Here is a 14,171-nt window from a genome sequence, read left to right as displayed (position 1 = left end):
CTACCAACCACCACTCCATATCCTGACTGACATGACCTGTGATCCAGTGATTGGCAGGAGAGGAAAGACAGGCCAACTTTGTTAACTCTTCGTTACGATATGCTCGAGAGGACAAAAGATTTTGCACCTCGTTATTGTTGGACCTCTGTGTGGAAACTGTAAACGGGACGTCATAAGGTAATGCAAAGGACTCTCCTACCTAACATACTCGTTTATTAATTCTTAAGAGCATATATATTTTTTGTGTGTGTGGGAGGGAGGGGGGGGGCTTAAAATCGGTGTTAGCTTGGTCGGAATAGCACATTAGCTGAATTATTCTGGAAAAAATAGGTTGTGTGTGTTTTTTTTCTTTTCTTATTTAAATATATATTTAGATATATATTTTCCACGGGGAGGGGCGAGGAACACAGGCGCAACCACAGTCTTTGTCTTTTTCCCGCCGAGTGTGGTGCATTGTCCTCCTGCGCTTCTGTTCTATGACTATTGAGAAGCTGGCCATGCTAACAGTGGGACATTTAGCTTCAGCTAAAGCAGCAGGTAAAAATACACATTTAATGAGAATAAAGAAAGACAACTTTTTTTTTGGAAATTTAGAGACTGCTAAAACAATCTTATCCAGTTTTGAGCTTGCTCATGTAGGTTAGCCTGCTTTATTGAATTTTGTGTGAGCTGCAGTACACAACATTAAAAAGTTAATATAACATTAGGTTGGTGGCGTGAGGAACTCCAACCTAAGTTTAATATTTATTATTTTTTTAGGTGGGAAGGGGAGCATGTTTTTTTTCCTTTAATACAACGTCTTCCAGGGTCTTTTTCATAGGAAAACCGTGCAACGTCTGTGTTAGGTTGGTCAAAAGAGCAATTAGTTGAATTATTCTTGAAAAGATGGGTTGTGTGTTTTTTTTCTTTTATTTACTTATGTAAATATATTTTTCAAGGGTTAAATAAATGCAACATTAAATTAACAATTGTCTCTCTGTCTTTTCCTGCCCAGTGTGGTGCATTGCTGTCCTCCTGCCCTTGCTGGCTGCGCTGACAGTGTGATGTAGCCTCAGTGTTTGTGTTTTAAAGGCTTTTTCCACCAAGATGTCTGTTGAGAGAGAGATGACCTTACCTATCACACCAAGGGTAATAGCGCTTGGTAAGTAAATAGTTTCAATCCTCTTGTAATATTTTTGTAAAAAATCTATGTAATTATTGTGGTATTTGTACCCACAACAACTTACTTAACAGGGGTTTGTCTGTTTTATATTGTATAAAAATAGAATACACACAGTTTGCTGCTGTTTCTCTTATTATTTATTATACACAATGACCAACAGGAAAAAACAGCCTAACATTTCAGCACAGGCCAAAATGCCAAAACATTAGGCAGTTTTTTCCTGTAATTGATCTTAATTTTCATTACATAATAAATAATAAGAGAAACAGCAGCAAACTGTGTGGATTCTATTTTTTTACAGTGTGAGGCCTGCTATCCAGCATTCTTGTGGAAACCTTATTTGTAAGGGTGAGCACATTGTCTTATTGGACTCTTGTCTGTTTTTAGGGAATAATTTCATGTCTGCAAGCCGCTGGATGATCAGTTTGGAGGGCAAGGTATTTTATGAGCCTGAGCAGATGCATGACTTTGCCAGCACCCTTGCTGTCTTCTTTGCGTCATACTACGTTTTCAACCTTGAGTATCAGGAGTCAGCGTCCCTCACACTGGAGATGATACAGAGGTAAATACTTTACACCATTAAAGCTTACACCATTTAAGAATGAAATATATGTGATAGCTTGACTACAGTTGCAGAAACATATAGGTGATTGCTGTAATGTATGTTTTAATTTTGAAATTAAAGCAGCCTTTTTTCCGTTAAAAGGTTCTTTGTGAGGATCAATCCAGACATGGAAACAAAATGCCCTGCAAAACTTGGTACAAGCTGCAAGACAGGTCGTGTCGTAAAGAGGAAGGTTACAAGCATCAGCCCTTGGATCACCACCTTCCTCCAGCGGCTCTCTGAGTTTGAATGAGTTTTTTGAGTTTTATTCAGTTGAAAAATGTTTTTCTTGTTAAAAAAATATCAACAATAAATGTTGGTTTAATTCACTATTCTGAGACTACTTTATTGAATTATATTGTTTTTTGTAAATGTTCTTATATTGAATATGAATGTTAATATTATTTTATATGCTGTAAAACACAATTACAGTCTAAACAAATTATACTGTACACAATTACAGTGTTATACCATAAACCACATTTGCAGTACAGTGATACTATAAAACGTAATCACGGTAAGTCTTTCTAACTGTAAACCACGTTTACAGTAAAGCTGTTATACTGTAATATATGTTTACAGTAAAGTGGTTGCCTATAGGCAAACTTTGAGGTTACAGAAAACAAAGCTTATCAGAATACATTTTATATCCCTGTCTTTTATTACTTCTTTTACTGCTTATTAAAGTCTACTTTGGATTTACCAGAGAGCACATCACTGGTAATTGTTTCTGGGCTTCTACATTCAAAGCTACACAGAAATAAGAAGTTTACACCAGTACTACAGTACACTGTGCTTCACGCCACACTCAGACGTAATATAAAAAACAATTCTGGATACAGCTTAAACTTTTGTGACACAAGATTAGATTACTTTTGCCTTTAATGATTTTCACCGGTGTAATGATGGATACGGATATTAAAAAAGATGAAGATTCAAATACAGAGATTAGTCAGTCCCTTGTAAAGCCTAAAGCCTACACCCCAGAGTGATCTAAATGCCCTTTTTATTTTACTTTATTTTGATCTGTGATCACACCCACCTGTTATTCAAACAATTTTCTAACAAAACAACCAGTTAGAAGAACACTGGCTTGAAGGGAGGGTGGCCTTAAACACATAGCAGCTAAAATAGCTTCTTTAATACAGTGGGTGAACTGAGGGGGCCGCACAGAGGCCCAGAATGAGATAAATCAGGACTTCTTGAACAGCTATACTCTAGTAGACACCAGGAACAAACATAAGATGTTGGCTACGTTTCTATTTTAAACTCATACTAACGCCAAAAGTCAACACAAGTTTTACATCGACAGTATTTTATCCAGTGCAATGCAAACTGAATTTAAAGATTTCTGTTCTCAGTGAAAATGACTAATTTGATAGTTGCTGTTAGTAAAAACAAAATGTTTGGGGTCAGGAAAAAAGGAAGCTTTAATAAGGTCAGAAAGTCATTTATTATATCAGTTTTCAGTATCATCAGTTTTGAATAACTGTGACCTGCAGTTCAACATTAATGGCTCAGTGTCACTGCTTCTTTTTTGTTTCTAATTATCGCTGATCTTCCAATCAAAAATGAAAAAAGGACTACACTCCTGTTCTGCACCTCAGATGTCACATGATTATGCCATATTGAAAATCAGTTTGTTTTTCCATCCGTACATTTCCACAAATTTCCCTGCTCTGACCAGCCCTTTAGAGGCATTACAACCAAGCAAACACTTGCATCAGTGGACATGCAGAGAAGAGTTACACCAACTTGTATACACCAGAACCTGAAGATCTAGTTCAAACATTTTCTTTCAGGGCGAGCTGGAGCCCTTTTCCTGTTTTCATGGGGCAAGACGAAGGGTACATTGGACAAGTCACAAATTTGTCATAGGGCTAACACAGAGACGCAGACAACCATTCATGCAGCCAAATGAGAATAGCCAATTACCTAAAATGCTTCTCTTTAAACTGCAGGAGGAAGTCAGAATACCCAGAGAGAACCCATGCAGAGCCATCTCATCTACAACACCTCTGTGGTAAAACCTTTTAATGTGTGTGTGGACTGAAACCTTTGATGGAAACATCCCTACAGACAAATATGGTAATTTTAGATGCAGTTACAATTTTGTTACCTTATTTGGAAAAAGTGACTTAACAGACATTTATGTAAATTAAACTTTTTGAGATTGTCACATCGGTCACTGTGGGCTGCAGAATTTGCAGTAGAGAGCTGCAAAAACAGAAATATCATGTATTTTAAAAAAGTGTCTTGCCATTACAGTCCTACCAATACATTATGTTTAACCTTTCATGTCATAACAAATGAATTGCCGAGATAAATTCTCTGACCAATTTTGACATCAGGATGCTCAAGTACATCGGTACAGAGCAATCAAAATAAAAGCTTAGCAAATCTTGGTATGCATGTTTTGAGCCTGAGACGCACCGACAGCACACAAATCCATTGTGCTTTTTGATCCTTACTCTGAAGTATGCACATTTCACAAGCAACAATACTCACAGTTACAGTGTAACTCACAAACACCTAAACACACAAATAATAATGCAACATTATTTTACTTTCCTGCATCTACAACCCTCCCACACATACAAAGTTAACAGCTCTGGAAGTTGCTAGAACGAATCGATGAGGTCACTGCCAATTCTCACTGGAAGAGTAAAGGACAAAAGCTGCACAATCGGATCACAATCAAAATCATTTCAAACACCCTTGCATCAGTGATCTGTCCAGGGTGTACCCCTCCTCGCCACATAACAACTGGGATATGCTCCAGAGGCTCTGTAACCATGTAAACTGAACGAGCAGTTAAGGGATTGGATGGATGAATTTAGTTTGAAAACAATCTCACCAATGTGACTCAGCTGGATACTAATTTAAGCCACATTGTTTTGGTAACATCACAGAAAACACTCCTGTTTTTCTTTTTTAATAAATCAAAACTTCGTGATTTATTTAACAGGTTTGTCCTCAATGAAGAAATCCTGAACCGACACACAACTTGTGTTCCCAGTGGTGAAAATGAGCTGAAATTGAACTACAAGCAGAGGGAATTATTTGACCTTTTAAGTGGAGGATGTTTCAACCTGAACTGAAGAAAACCGCTAGGGAAAAGCCAATTAGAAATTTGTATTCAGACTGCTGGTGCCTGGATGAACAGCACTGAAAATCCCTTTAAGCTGCATAACTTGCAGTACATACCATTCAAGGCTCTACTAAAATGCTGTACCCCTTTACTCCTGTCTGGGTCCCCAATTCACAAAGCAATAAACTTTTAATGAAGATTGTTCAATTCTGCAGGACAGTGTGGCTAAAACCACTAAAAACCAGGACTAAATGTCTTTGCAATGTTTTTCTTCCGAGGACGGATGCTGTCGGCTGTCTTAGACAGAAGCGTTTCTGACCCGAGCACTTACAGTTATTGAATGCATCATAAAAGAAATCTAAAGATTGAATTTGATGCTATCAATAACATTGTTTCATCACCCCACTCTTCTCTACAATGCTTCTCTGTCCATGGCGATAATAAGTTTTTTACTCTTTTCTTGATAAGGTTATGGTTATGAGGAGCAGTATTCGTCGTGTGACGTATCAGCTTCATCTCTGACTGTTCAGAACTTATTTCAACTTATCAGCTTTCAAGCTCTGATGCCATTGATTAGCAAAATGAAGTCATCTTCTACTAATACTGTCCTCTGTTAAAAGTTTTGTCAGTGTTGGCCCTGCTAGAGTAGCAGTAATTAAGCCCTCATTGTCAGGATTTACCTACCCCTATTTTACTTAAGTAGTAGCCTTGCTTAGACCCTGCTGTGTCCTTGAACTATAGCCAGCTACAGACAGGCACAATATTTATGATGATATTCAGCCTGGCTTTTGGAAAAAAGGTACTTTTCCTCATGAGAGATCTGTAGCTGCTCTTCTGAGAATTTAAATGATCATTTAATATCCTCTTATCCGCGTGATTGTTCTGTGTTAATGCTACCTGACCTCTGCATTTCACTCCTGATTATGAAGTTTGCAACTGGTTAGCATGTCAGGCAAAGGTATATACTGGTTTATTTCTTATCTTAAAAATCTGGGGTTTGCTATGCATTTTTTAAACTTCACACCTCCTAATTATCTCATAATCAGAATTAGAATCAGAATACTTTATTGATCCCTGGGGGAAATTATTTTTTGTTACAGTGCTCCATTTTAAACCAACATTAAGACAAGACAGACAATACACTAACTAAGAATAGTACAATATATACATATATATACATACATACATACATAAGTCACTCATAAATAAATAGTTGGAAAAGAAACATGTGTAGCTGTAGCAGCAAACAGTGTGTTAAGTGGATGCGTTGTACAGGGAGATGGCCACAGGCGGGAATGATTTCCTGTGTCGTTCAGTGGTGCTTTTCGGTAATCTCAGTCTCTCACTGAACGAGCTCCTGTGACTGACCAACATGTCATGGAGTGGGTGGGAGGTGTTATCCAACATTGTCTTTATCTTGGACAGCATCCGCCTCTCCGACACCACCTTGAGGGAGTCCAGCTCCATCCCCACAACATTGCTGGCCTTACGGATTAGTTTATTAAGTGCAGTATTTGCACATAATGTCTAGCAGAGCTCAGTTATTGTCTTTATGTTTGCTGGCCTTGAGACATGTTGTAGAGAGTTTTACAATATGATACCACTTTGATTATATTTACCTTTTCCTTAAGGGGAAAACCTTATAAAGCTTAGAGTTCATAAAGGCTCAAGTTCTTTAATGCTGTCAATAAACAGGTGCCACACAATTTCTTAGAGCTCGCAACAGATAATACAGAGGTTTGCCAGTTTAAAATTCTCATCCTTATGTGCAAATACTGCATCAGCTCCTGTGTATGTGGTCACACAGTTTGCCTAAGGACCCTGGGTAATCAAGCTTTTGAGGCTGTGGGATCTGAACAGTGGAATGCGCTGCCTGCATCTCCAAGGTTTACAGTTCATAAATACATAAAACCAGAACTGGTACACAAACATTACCCAAATGCCTGTTTGAGCAGACATGTATTTAGGAAGGATGTTTACGTTTTAGCTTTTGATTTACTTTCATCACTAGTTTTATTCATTCTTTGAATAGCTTTTAATCTTGGGTTAGATTTTTTTTTAATTTCTCTACTGTTTTTTAATTTCAGTATTGTGTAATGGCTCTTATTGGATCTCTCTGACTTTTATCTGTCTTCCTAGATTTTTACATTATTGTGTAATTTTAACTATGTAAAAATTGTAAGCTCATGGACCGTGAAATCATCACAATTATTTGACCTTAGCTATAAAGAGTCATAAAAGTCTCTGTATTTTGGGTCCTTAAACATGTTTGCATTATATGCTTTTCAAAATAACATGCTTGTGTGTTGGTGTTGCATCTTCTCCCTCCCTGTGTGTGTCAGTGTGGCACAAACACAAGAGCGGAGTAGACACATGGAATGGATGCCTTGAGAGACAGGTAAAGTAAAGATAACGCTGCTGAATCTGACTCTTTACATTTGAGTAAAAGCAATAAAGGCTTTCAGTATTTGTTAAGCTGGTTATGACAGTTCTGTTTAGGTTCAACAGCTACCATCTAGGGATGTTCCTGGAGACTAATTTATTGAAGTTAAACAAGAAAATAAATAGACTAGTCGACTAGCCTAAAAGACAGAAAAAACGACAGAAAACATTTAAAACTGAGCCCAGTCTAATCACTCGAGTTAAACAATGGTTTCTTAGTTATATTCTTACACAGACTATATGCAGCCACATAAAAGTACTACAGAAGCATGCCAGTTGGCAACTTGAATTTCTGGTGTCAAACAGCAACATTTTAATGTAGAGTTAATTAGTCGCACTCATCCCTACTATATCTAGGTGTTATCCAAAAAACCTGTGGCACTGTCGGTGCTTTGACGCTTCCCATGATTTCTTTTCTCACTTGACCCACTAGAACAACACCCTCACTGTGTACCGGAACTCCCGATTTCCAAAGAAAGATACTTGGCCAAGCATTGTGTCTTTTCATCCTGTTAGTGAAGTGCTCAACATGGTTGTGTGTTGGTACTATGCAGAGCTTAGCACAGCATTGTCTACATGCTGTAGCTGTGTACTGTCCGTCCATCCATCCATCCGTCCATCCATCCATCCATCCATCCATCCATCCATCTGTCATCCATCCATCCATCCATCCATCCATCCATCCATCCATCCGTCCATCCATCCATCCGTCCATCCATCCATCCATCCGTCAATCCATCCATCCGTCCATCCATCCATCCGTCTGTCATCCATCCGTCCATCCGTCCATCCATCCGTCTGTCCATCCATCCATCCGTCCGTCCATCCATCCGTCCATCCATCCATCCGTCTGTCATCCATCCGTCCGTCCGTCCGTCTGTCCGTCCGTCCATCCATCCATGTCTAGCTCACAAAGGCAGTAGTCTAAGCAGAGAACCCCAAACCTCCTTCTGCCAGGCCATGTCCTCATCCCATCTCAGAGGATACTGACGCAAGCCTGCTAAGAATTATTAAATTCTCTCTTAGAAAACCTCCCCCAGCTTCCCAAATGACCAAACTCCTTATCCTATTGATAAGGGACAGCTCATCCACTCTTAGGAGGAAACTCATTTCTGCCACTCAAATCTGTGATCGAATTCTTTCCATCAGTACCTAGAGTTCATGGCCATAGATGAAGGTGGGACCATAGACTGACCATAAACCTTAACACTCAGCTCCTCTTCACCTTAACAGACTACTACAGCATCCACATCACTACAGACGGCACCAATCCATCTATCAATCTCCCACTTCACTCTCCCCTCACTACTGAGTAAGATCCTGATGTATTTAAACTCCTCCACTTGGGCAGAAACTTGTCCCTGACCCAGATTCAAAGTAATATTTTTTCAGAGTTTCTTCCTCTTCACTTTTAATTTTGCTGTCATTACCTTACCCGTACATGACAACTTTTCAACAGTACAGCATTCTACCTACATAAAGCATCAACGCTGTGGGCTTACATGTTGTATTTGAGTTGGAAGACTACATGCAAGAACATCTGTATTTACATAGACAAACACCTTTGCAAACGTATACTAAGGTGTAAAGCCTGCGGGAGGCTTATAGATAGGGAATGTTTTCACAGATAGCTGTCAGAGTCAAATTTAAGCAATTTTAGGCTTTGAAAGGCATCAGCAGTTATCTACAGGCCACTTTGCCCTTTGTTTCTAATGGTGATCCACTTTTAATAAACCTATTAGAGCAGATGAAAAGGGAACAGCAGAATGCAAATGCAGCGTGAATTTCTTTATTATATGGTACTTCCAACAAACAATCACCCCCACTTCAATAAAAACATGTCTACCACCATCACTGTTTCATAGTGTATCATCAAATGTGTTTAAGAAAATGAACCAAATAGTGCTGTTTGCTTGCCTTCACCTTTTTCATAGCATGTCCACATCATAAATCTGTTTTTTAACATTATCAATAATATTATTGACAGGAATGTTATATAATTTATATAAATGATACAAAAATAACTGCACCTTTTGGAAGGATAAGTTAGTGACGCTTTGAGTTTTCAAAGGGAAGAACTGGCAGAAAAAGGGGGAACTGTGCTACACTATTCCCTTTGGGATGAATGCAAGGATTCTGTGAGACTTTCAGGTCTCCAAAAGACTTTTTGGGCTGTCTCTTTGATGCAGCCCCCAGAAGATATGCAGGCATAGAAAGAGACATAGAATAGAATTGAATACATGGATGGACATATGAGATCCTGTGGTCTTTACTGCATTGCTCTCAGAAAACAAACCTAACCAAGTGATATTGTTACATAAGCTTTCAAGATGAGCATATAAGTATGATGAGTTGTTTATTCCTTAAAACACTCTGTGTAATGGACATTACAGCCTCTAGGTGCCGCTAATGGGTCTTTATGGGTCCTCCCCCCCTGTTCCATTAGGAGTCAATTTCATATAAGATGCCATAGGGGAGACCATCTTTCAAGGTCCAGGGCAGAGTCCACTCAGTTAGATATGACCAGATGATGGACTCTTCAGGGCTAATAACAAACCCCTGTTTTTCTTTTCATTTTGTATTTTTCTTTTAGAGTGTGCATTCATCACCCTTGCAAAGTCATTTAATGTCTAATGGCTTCAATTAATTTTTAAGAATAAAACAAGTAAATAGGTGGCTATTTTATTGTTTCTGCACACTTATCTATCTCTCTCTCACACACAAAAATGAGAGTGTGCAATATTGCTATGTTTGTTCTCTGCTGTCATGGTTTTGAGCATCGCCTTCAAAAATCCATGAAAAAAACAATAAGAGCTGTCAAGATTTCGGTTTCTTTTGGCAGTTAATGTAGGCACAAGAACCCTTAATTTGAATTTTCATCTGCCATGTACTGGTGACAATTAATTAAACATTGATTCGGGGAGGCCTTGGACTTTTTAAGGTAGCTGGAAAGCAGTAATGCACATCTTTTTAGGACAGGCAGAGCTATGAGACAGAGAATTCAACAAGATATATTTTCATTGTCTGGTAGCAATTGGTCAGATGTGTCTAGACAGGTTTTGATTGAGGCTCTTGATTCTGTGACATGTGTCAGTGAAAAGATGTACATCAGCTATGTGGCTGGGCTTTGTTAAGAGCCAGAGGGAAATGGAAAGAAGACAAGATAATGCTTGTCCCAGAAGTCTTTCTTTAAAACGATTTAAGCCATTACATTTATGAAAAATGTGCCAGCCCTCATCTGATTTACTTGGATCAGCTGAAAGAGAAATCTTAAAAGCTTCATTTCTCTAATAAAATTATGTTTTGAGGTAAAAGACTGGCCACAGGTAAAGGATAACATGTGTATTTAAGAGTAAAGACAGCAAACAAATACCCCTTCAGTACAAACAATATAAGATGTTCTATTTTGCTGATATACTGTCTTTTGCACTGCTGATACTATCAAATAATTCAAAGTGTAAACAGAAACAGCAGGTCTTGTCTGCATACCAATCACAAAACTACAGATATTACATACTTTTAAATATTTAAAGAGTCTTATGTTAGATGAAGAACTCTCAGCTAAGCACTGAAATCCACTGTGATGCAAAGAAAACAAGTTTATCGGAGCATGACATAAACAGAAGGGGAACACAAGGTAAATATCATTTTTGTAGTGAGCAAACACATCCGCTACACCTTTTGGTTTAGTTCATCTACTCAGTGCTGTTTGCTAGTTTCCTTTGAGGGGCTGCAAAAACTCAAACTGTAAAATATTCAGAGCACAATGCATCAACGCACAGCTTATTCAGTATTGCCATAGAGCTTTGCTCTTTACTGCTCATCCCTTATGGAGTAATTATAATAATAATCCTGCAGCCCAAGCTTACAGCCTAAAGTTTACCAACATTGCCTCTCAGAACTTCTCAGAGGCATATTTTTCAGCTACCTTTCAGCGTAAGGGAAATATTAATGTTACATTCACATTTACATAAAGTTGCAGGGATGCTTTTATCATTTCTTACACAGAATACCGTGATGCACTCTGGGTGAATTAGCAGAATGTGTGACATGGGTGTCTGTTTTATTGTTGAACCCTTGTCATTTTGTGTTTTGTTTGCTTTTTCTGTTGCTAAATGTTTATATATATATATTCTGCTCATTTTCCATGTTTTGTTTGCTTTTAATGTTTCTCTTTTTATTGAAGTCTTTGTAAGTCTCTCCAAGCCCACCCACCTCCTTCCCCGAAGGTCCCTAAACCCTCGTTAAGAAACACAGAAGTAGTGTAGTACCATTGCTATTAAAACTGTGACTATTAAAATGGGATCTCATAAATTTCCTATCTGTAAATTTGACCTTTGACCAAAATCAAATGTGTCAGCTAAAGATGTATGAAGCTTTAATAATTTAATGAGGTAAATATGTTCTTGCAGAATCAAGCATGATCACAAGTAAGGATGAGGTAGGACAAACTGTCAATAAAAACTAGCCTCAGGCAAAATTGATTCTATTGCTGTACTACTGCTCTTATTGATATTTAAAAAATAAAATCCTACTCTGTCTTGCAGTATATGTTGCAACATAAATTTTAGAATGGATTTTGCAATGACTTGGATCTTTTTGTTAAGCATGAAATGGATAAAGCATCACTCTGGTATGTGATATTGTATCTATGGGAATCAGTTAGCATGAGCTACACTAAATACTTGCTACTCCGGGGCCCTCAGACCATCACGAGCCACGACGTGTCCTTGGGCTGACTCTGCTACTCATCACTGAGGTCCATTATTTTTCTTTCCAAGATAACTTCGCAGCTGTAATTAAGTTCCATAAGTAAATGTGTCACCTTGACCAGAAAAAGAGCCCAGCGTGGAGACCTTCTCAAATATTTCATGTCATTTAAATGAAAGAGTCCTTAATACTGTCCTCAAGCTTCTGAAGGATGGTGTGGCACTTTGCTGTGCGTGCACATGGACCACTCTAGTATCCTGGGAGTTATATCCATATGTACATCTTATCTCAATATTAATGTCAGTGGAGCAAGATGTATATCCTTTATAACGAGGCAGGAAGTCAGGGGTGGATGAACATTTACTGTGTCCAACTGACATGTAGCCAGGACAAGCCCTGCGATTAGCATTGATATTTCCATATCCTGAAAACACAGACTTTCACCATTAGCCAAGTCATTGTATAACCTTACTATAAAATAACCTTGCCATATTTTCCATAAAAAGACTCAGCCATGTGCACACATCAGGGAAGAAATACTCTTTTTTTCAAATGTTGTTAGTAGATATAAATGTTGCCATTTAAGTTAATGATGCATTTTTCCAAATTGGCCCATTAGGATATTGACATTCACATCTGCAGATGTGCATGAACATGCATGCAGTCAGATATGTGACCATGCTTGGTTCTCACAACTATATGAAAAAGCAAAGCCTCTCCTTTGATGCCATCACTGTTTCTCACTCTCTCTTTATCATACCAGCACATAATCCTACACATATGCTGTAATACGCACACAAACACATCCACACTCCCTTCACATACAAGGCTCTGCCTGTCTCTACCACACATCATCCTCCTCCTTGAGCACACTTGATGTAATGCTGTAGGTTTGATCTTCCATGGGTTGGTCCAGGAACACCAGTGAACCTGCTGATGCTGCTGGTCAAAGAACTATTTCATTGCAGCAAAAAAGCCTTGTAGCTGAATTCCACCAGGTATTTGGAAACCTGATTGCCTGCTATAAAATGTCCTTCTGATGTGAAGCACATTATGAGCAGCCAGAGAATATGGCTGTATTATATATTCACAAACACACATGTAGCAACTCGAAAGCCTTTGCTTTCAGAAGAACATTTCAAGACAAGATGGTTTTTTTTCCCTCATCCTTTTTCACTCTTGATAAGCCATGAAGATCCAAACAATACTCAGTCAATGCAAAAACAGCCTGTACCAGGAGCAGGTACATTAATTTGTTGCTGTCTCTTATATAATTAAAACCGCACGCTCATTATGAAGTCACTGTGTTAGATCTGAGAGGAGGGTAAACTGAATAAAAGAAAAGAAAACGAAGGACTGTAACTTTATCAAAAAATAGAAAGGTACAAGTGTAAAGATGGTGCATCGTTCCTGAGTCTTTTTGAACATCCAGTTCAGACTTTATCGAATTATAAGCGTGGAAATAGTTGTGCTTTGCACATATGTGGAGGCAAAGTGGGAGCTCTGCTTTGATTTATACATGTACAAAGACAACGTTGCAATATCTGAGTGACATTTCAAAAAACAATTAGGGTACCAAGACTATATTGATGCCACATTAATTAAGCTTAATATGCACTTGGCACATAGAGATCTGTCTCTGTCTAGAAAGTCCTTCCTAATTTCGGTCCATGAATTCAAAAGCTGAACACAGTCTGTCTCTCAATAAATGCACAACCTGCAGAAAATAAACTTACCCACTCTTCCGCTGCAGCGATTAAATAACAGACGAAACCAGTCACTGAGAGAAGTGTATTACATTCCCCATTAATGTCCATTCACAGCTCAACGACGCTCACGCCGACACCCGTCCGTGTGCCGACGGAAGGGGACGCGCAAGCGAGAGCGCGCCTCTTGGCCAGCATAGACAGAGCTCTGAGAGATGCGTCAGTAAGGAGGAGGTGTGAAGACAAGATAAGAGTAATAACAGCCCTCCAGTAATGAAGAAAACGAGTATTATTGTGGCATTTTGTATATAACTTTGCCAGATGCGCAAGAACGTCGCCTAGCCTGCTACTGGTTCGCTATGACCTTAGTGTAATGCAGCGTAATTGGGTATCTTATACGATGGAAACGGGGTAGTGGATACAAAACAAGGATGTTTGACTGCTTAAATGTGTTGG

The 14,171-nt window shown here is 38.6% G+C and overlaps 2 protein-coding genes across 3 annotated transcripts in view; one reads left to right on the top strand and one right to left on the bottom strand.

Annotated features, from left to right (window-relative positions):
* htr1fa (5-hydroxytryptamine (serotonin) receptor 1Fa) overlaps positions 1 to 13,841 on the bottom strand; it is a 28,719-nt gene extending 14,878 nt beyond the window's left edge. The window contains exon 1 of the mRNA XM_085250491.1: positions 13,746 to 13,841. The gene's annotated coding sequence lies outside the window, so the exon portion shown is untranslated. The remainder of the gene's footprint in view (positions 1 to 13,745) is intronic.
* Positions 45 to 2,098, top strand: LOC146556981 (uncharacterized). Of its 2 annotated transcripts, none has more exons than XM_085249435.1 (4): positions 45 to 177; positions 995 to 1,141; positions 1,550 to 1,724; positions 1,869 to 2,098. In XM_085249435.1, the coding sequence occupies exons 2-4, from the start codon at positions 1,087 to 1,089 to the stop codon at positions 2,017 to 2,019; spliced, it is 381 nt and encodes a 126-aa protein (XP_085105561.1). In that variant the 5' UTR covers positions 45 to 177; positions 995 to 1,086; the 3' UTR covers positions 2,020 to 2,098. The 2 variants fall into 2 exon arrangements, with proteins under 2 accessions (XP_085105561.1, XP_085105562.1); XM_085249436.1 differs by lacking the exon at positions 45 to 177 and adding an exon at positions 285 to 537 and having other exon boundaries at positions 1,040 to 1,141.
* Positions 13,842 to 14,171: the final 330 nt, after the last annotated feature.

The sequence above is a fragment of the Mchenga conophoros genome, linkage group LG16 (genome assembly GCF_057382185.1).
Source record: "Mchenga conophoros isolate Kocher_MC1m ecotype Shallow Benthic linkage group LG16, M_conophoros_male_GT1.1, whole genome shotgun sequence".
Taxonomy (NCBI): Eukaryota; Metazoa; Chordata; class Actinopteri; order Cichliformes; family Cichlidae; genus Mchenga; species Mchenga conophoros.
The sequence above is the reverse complement of the archived record's forward strand: the minus strand, read 5'-3'. Positions and strand labels throughout refer to the sequence as shown.

What these genes read in the sequence shown, in the direction of transcription:
- LOC146556981 (XM_085249435.1), top strand. Translation starts at nt 1,087, where the DNA reads ATGTCTGTTGAGAGAGAGATGACCTTACCTATCACACCAAGGGTAATA. An exon ending in ACCAAGGGTAATAGCGCTTG is followed by an intron (nt 1,142 to 1,549) that starts GTAAGTAAATAG and finishes GTCTGTTTTTAG; the next exon opens with GGAATAATTTCATGTCTGCA. An exon ending in ACACTGGAGATGATACAGAG is followed by an intron (nt 1,725 to 1,868) that starts GTAAATACTTTA and finishes TTCCGTTAAAAG; the next exon opens with GTTCTTTGTGAGGATCAATC.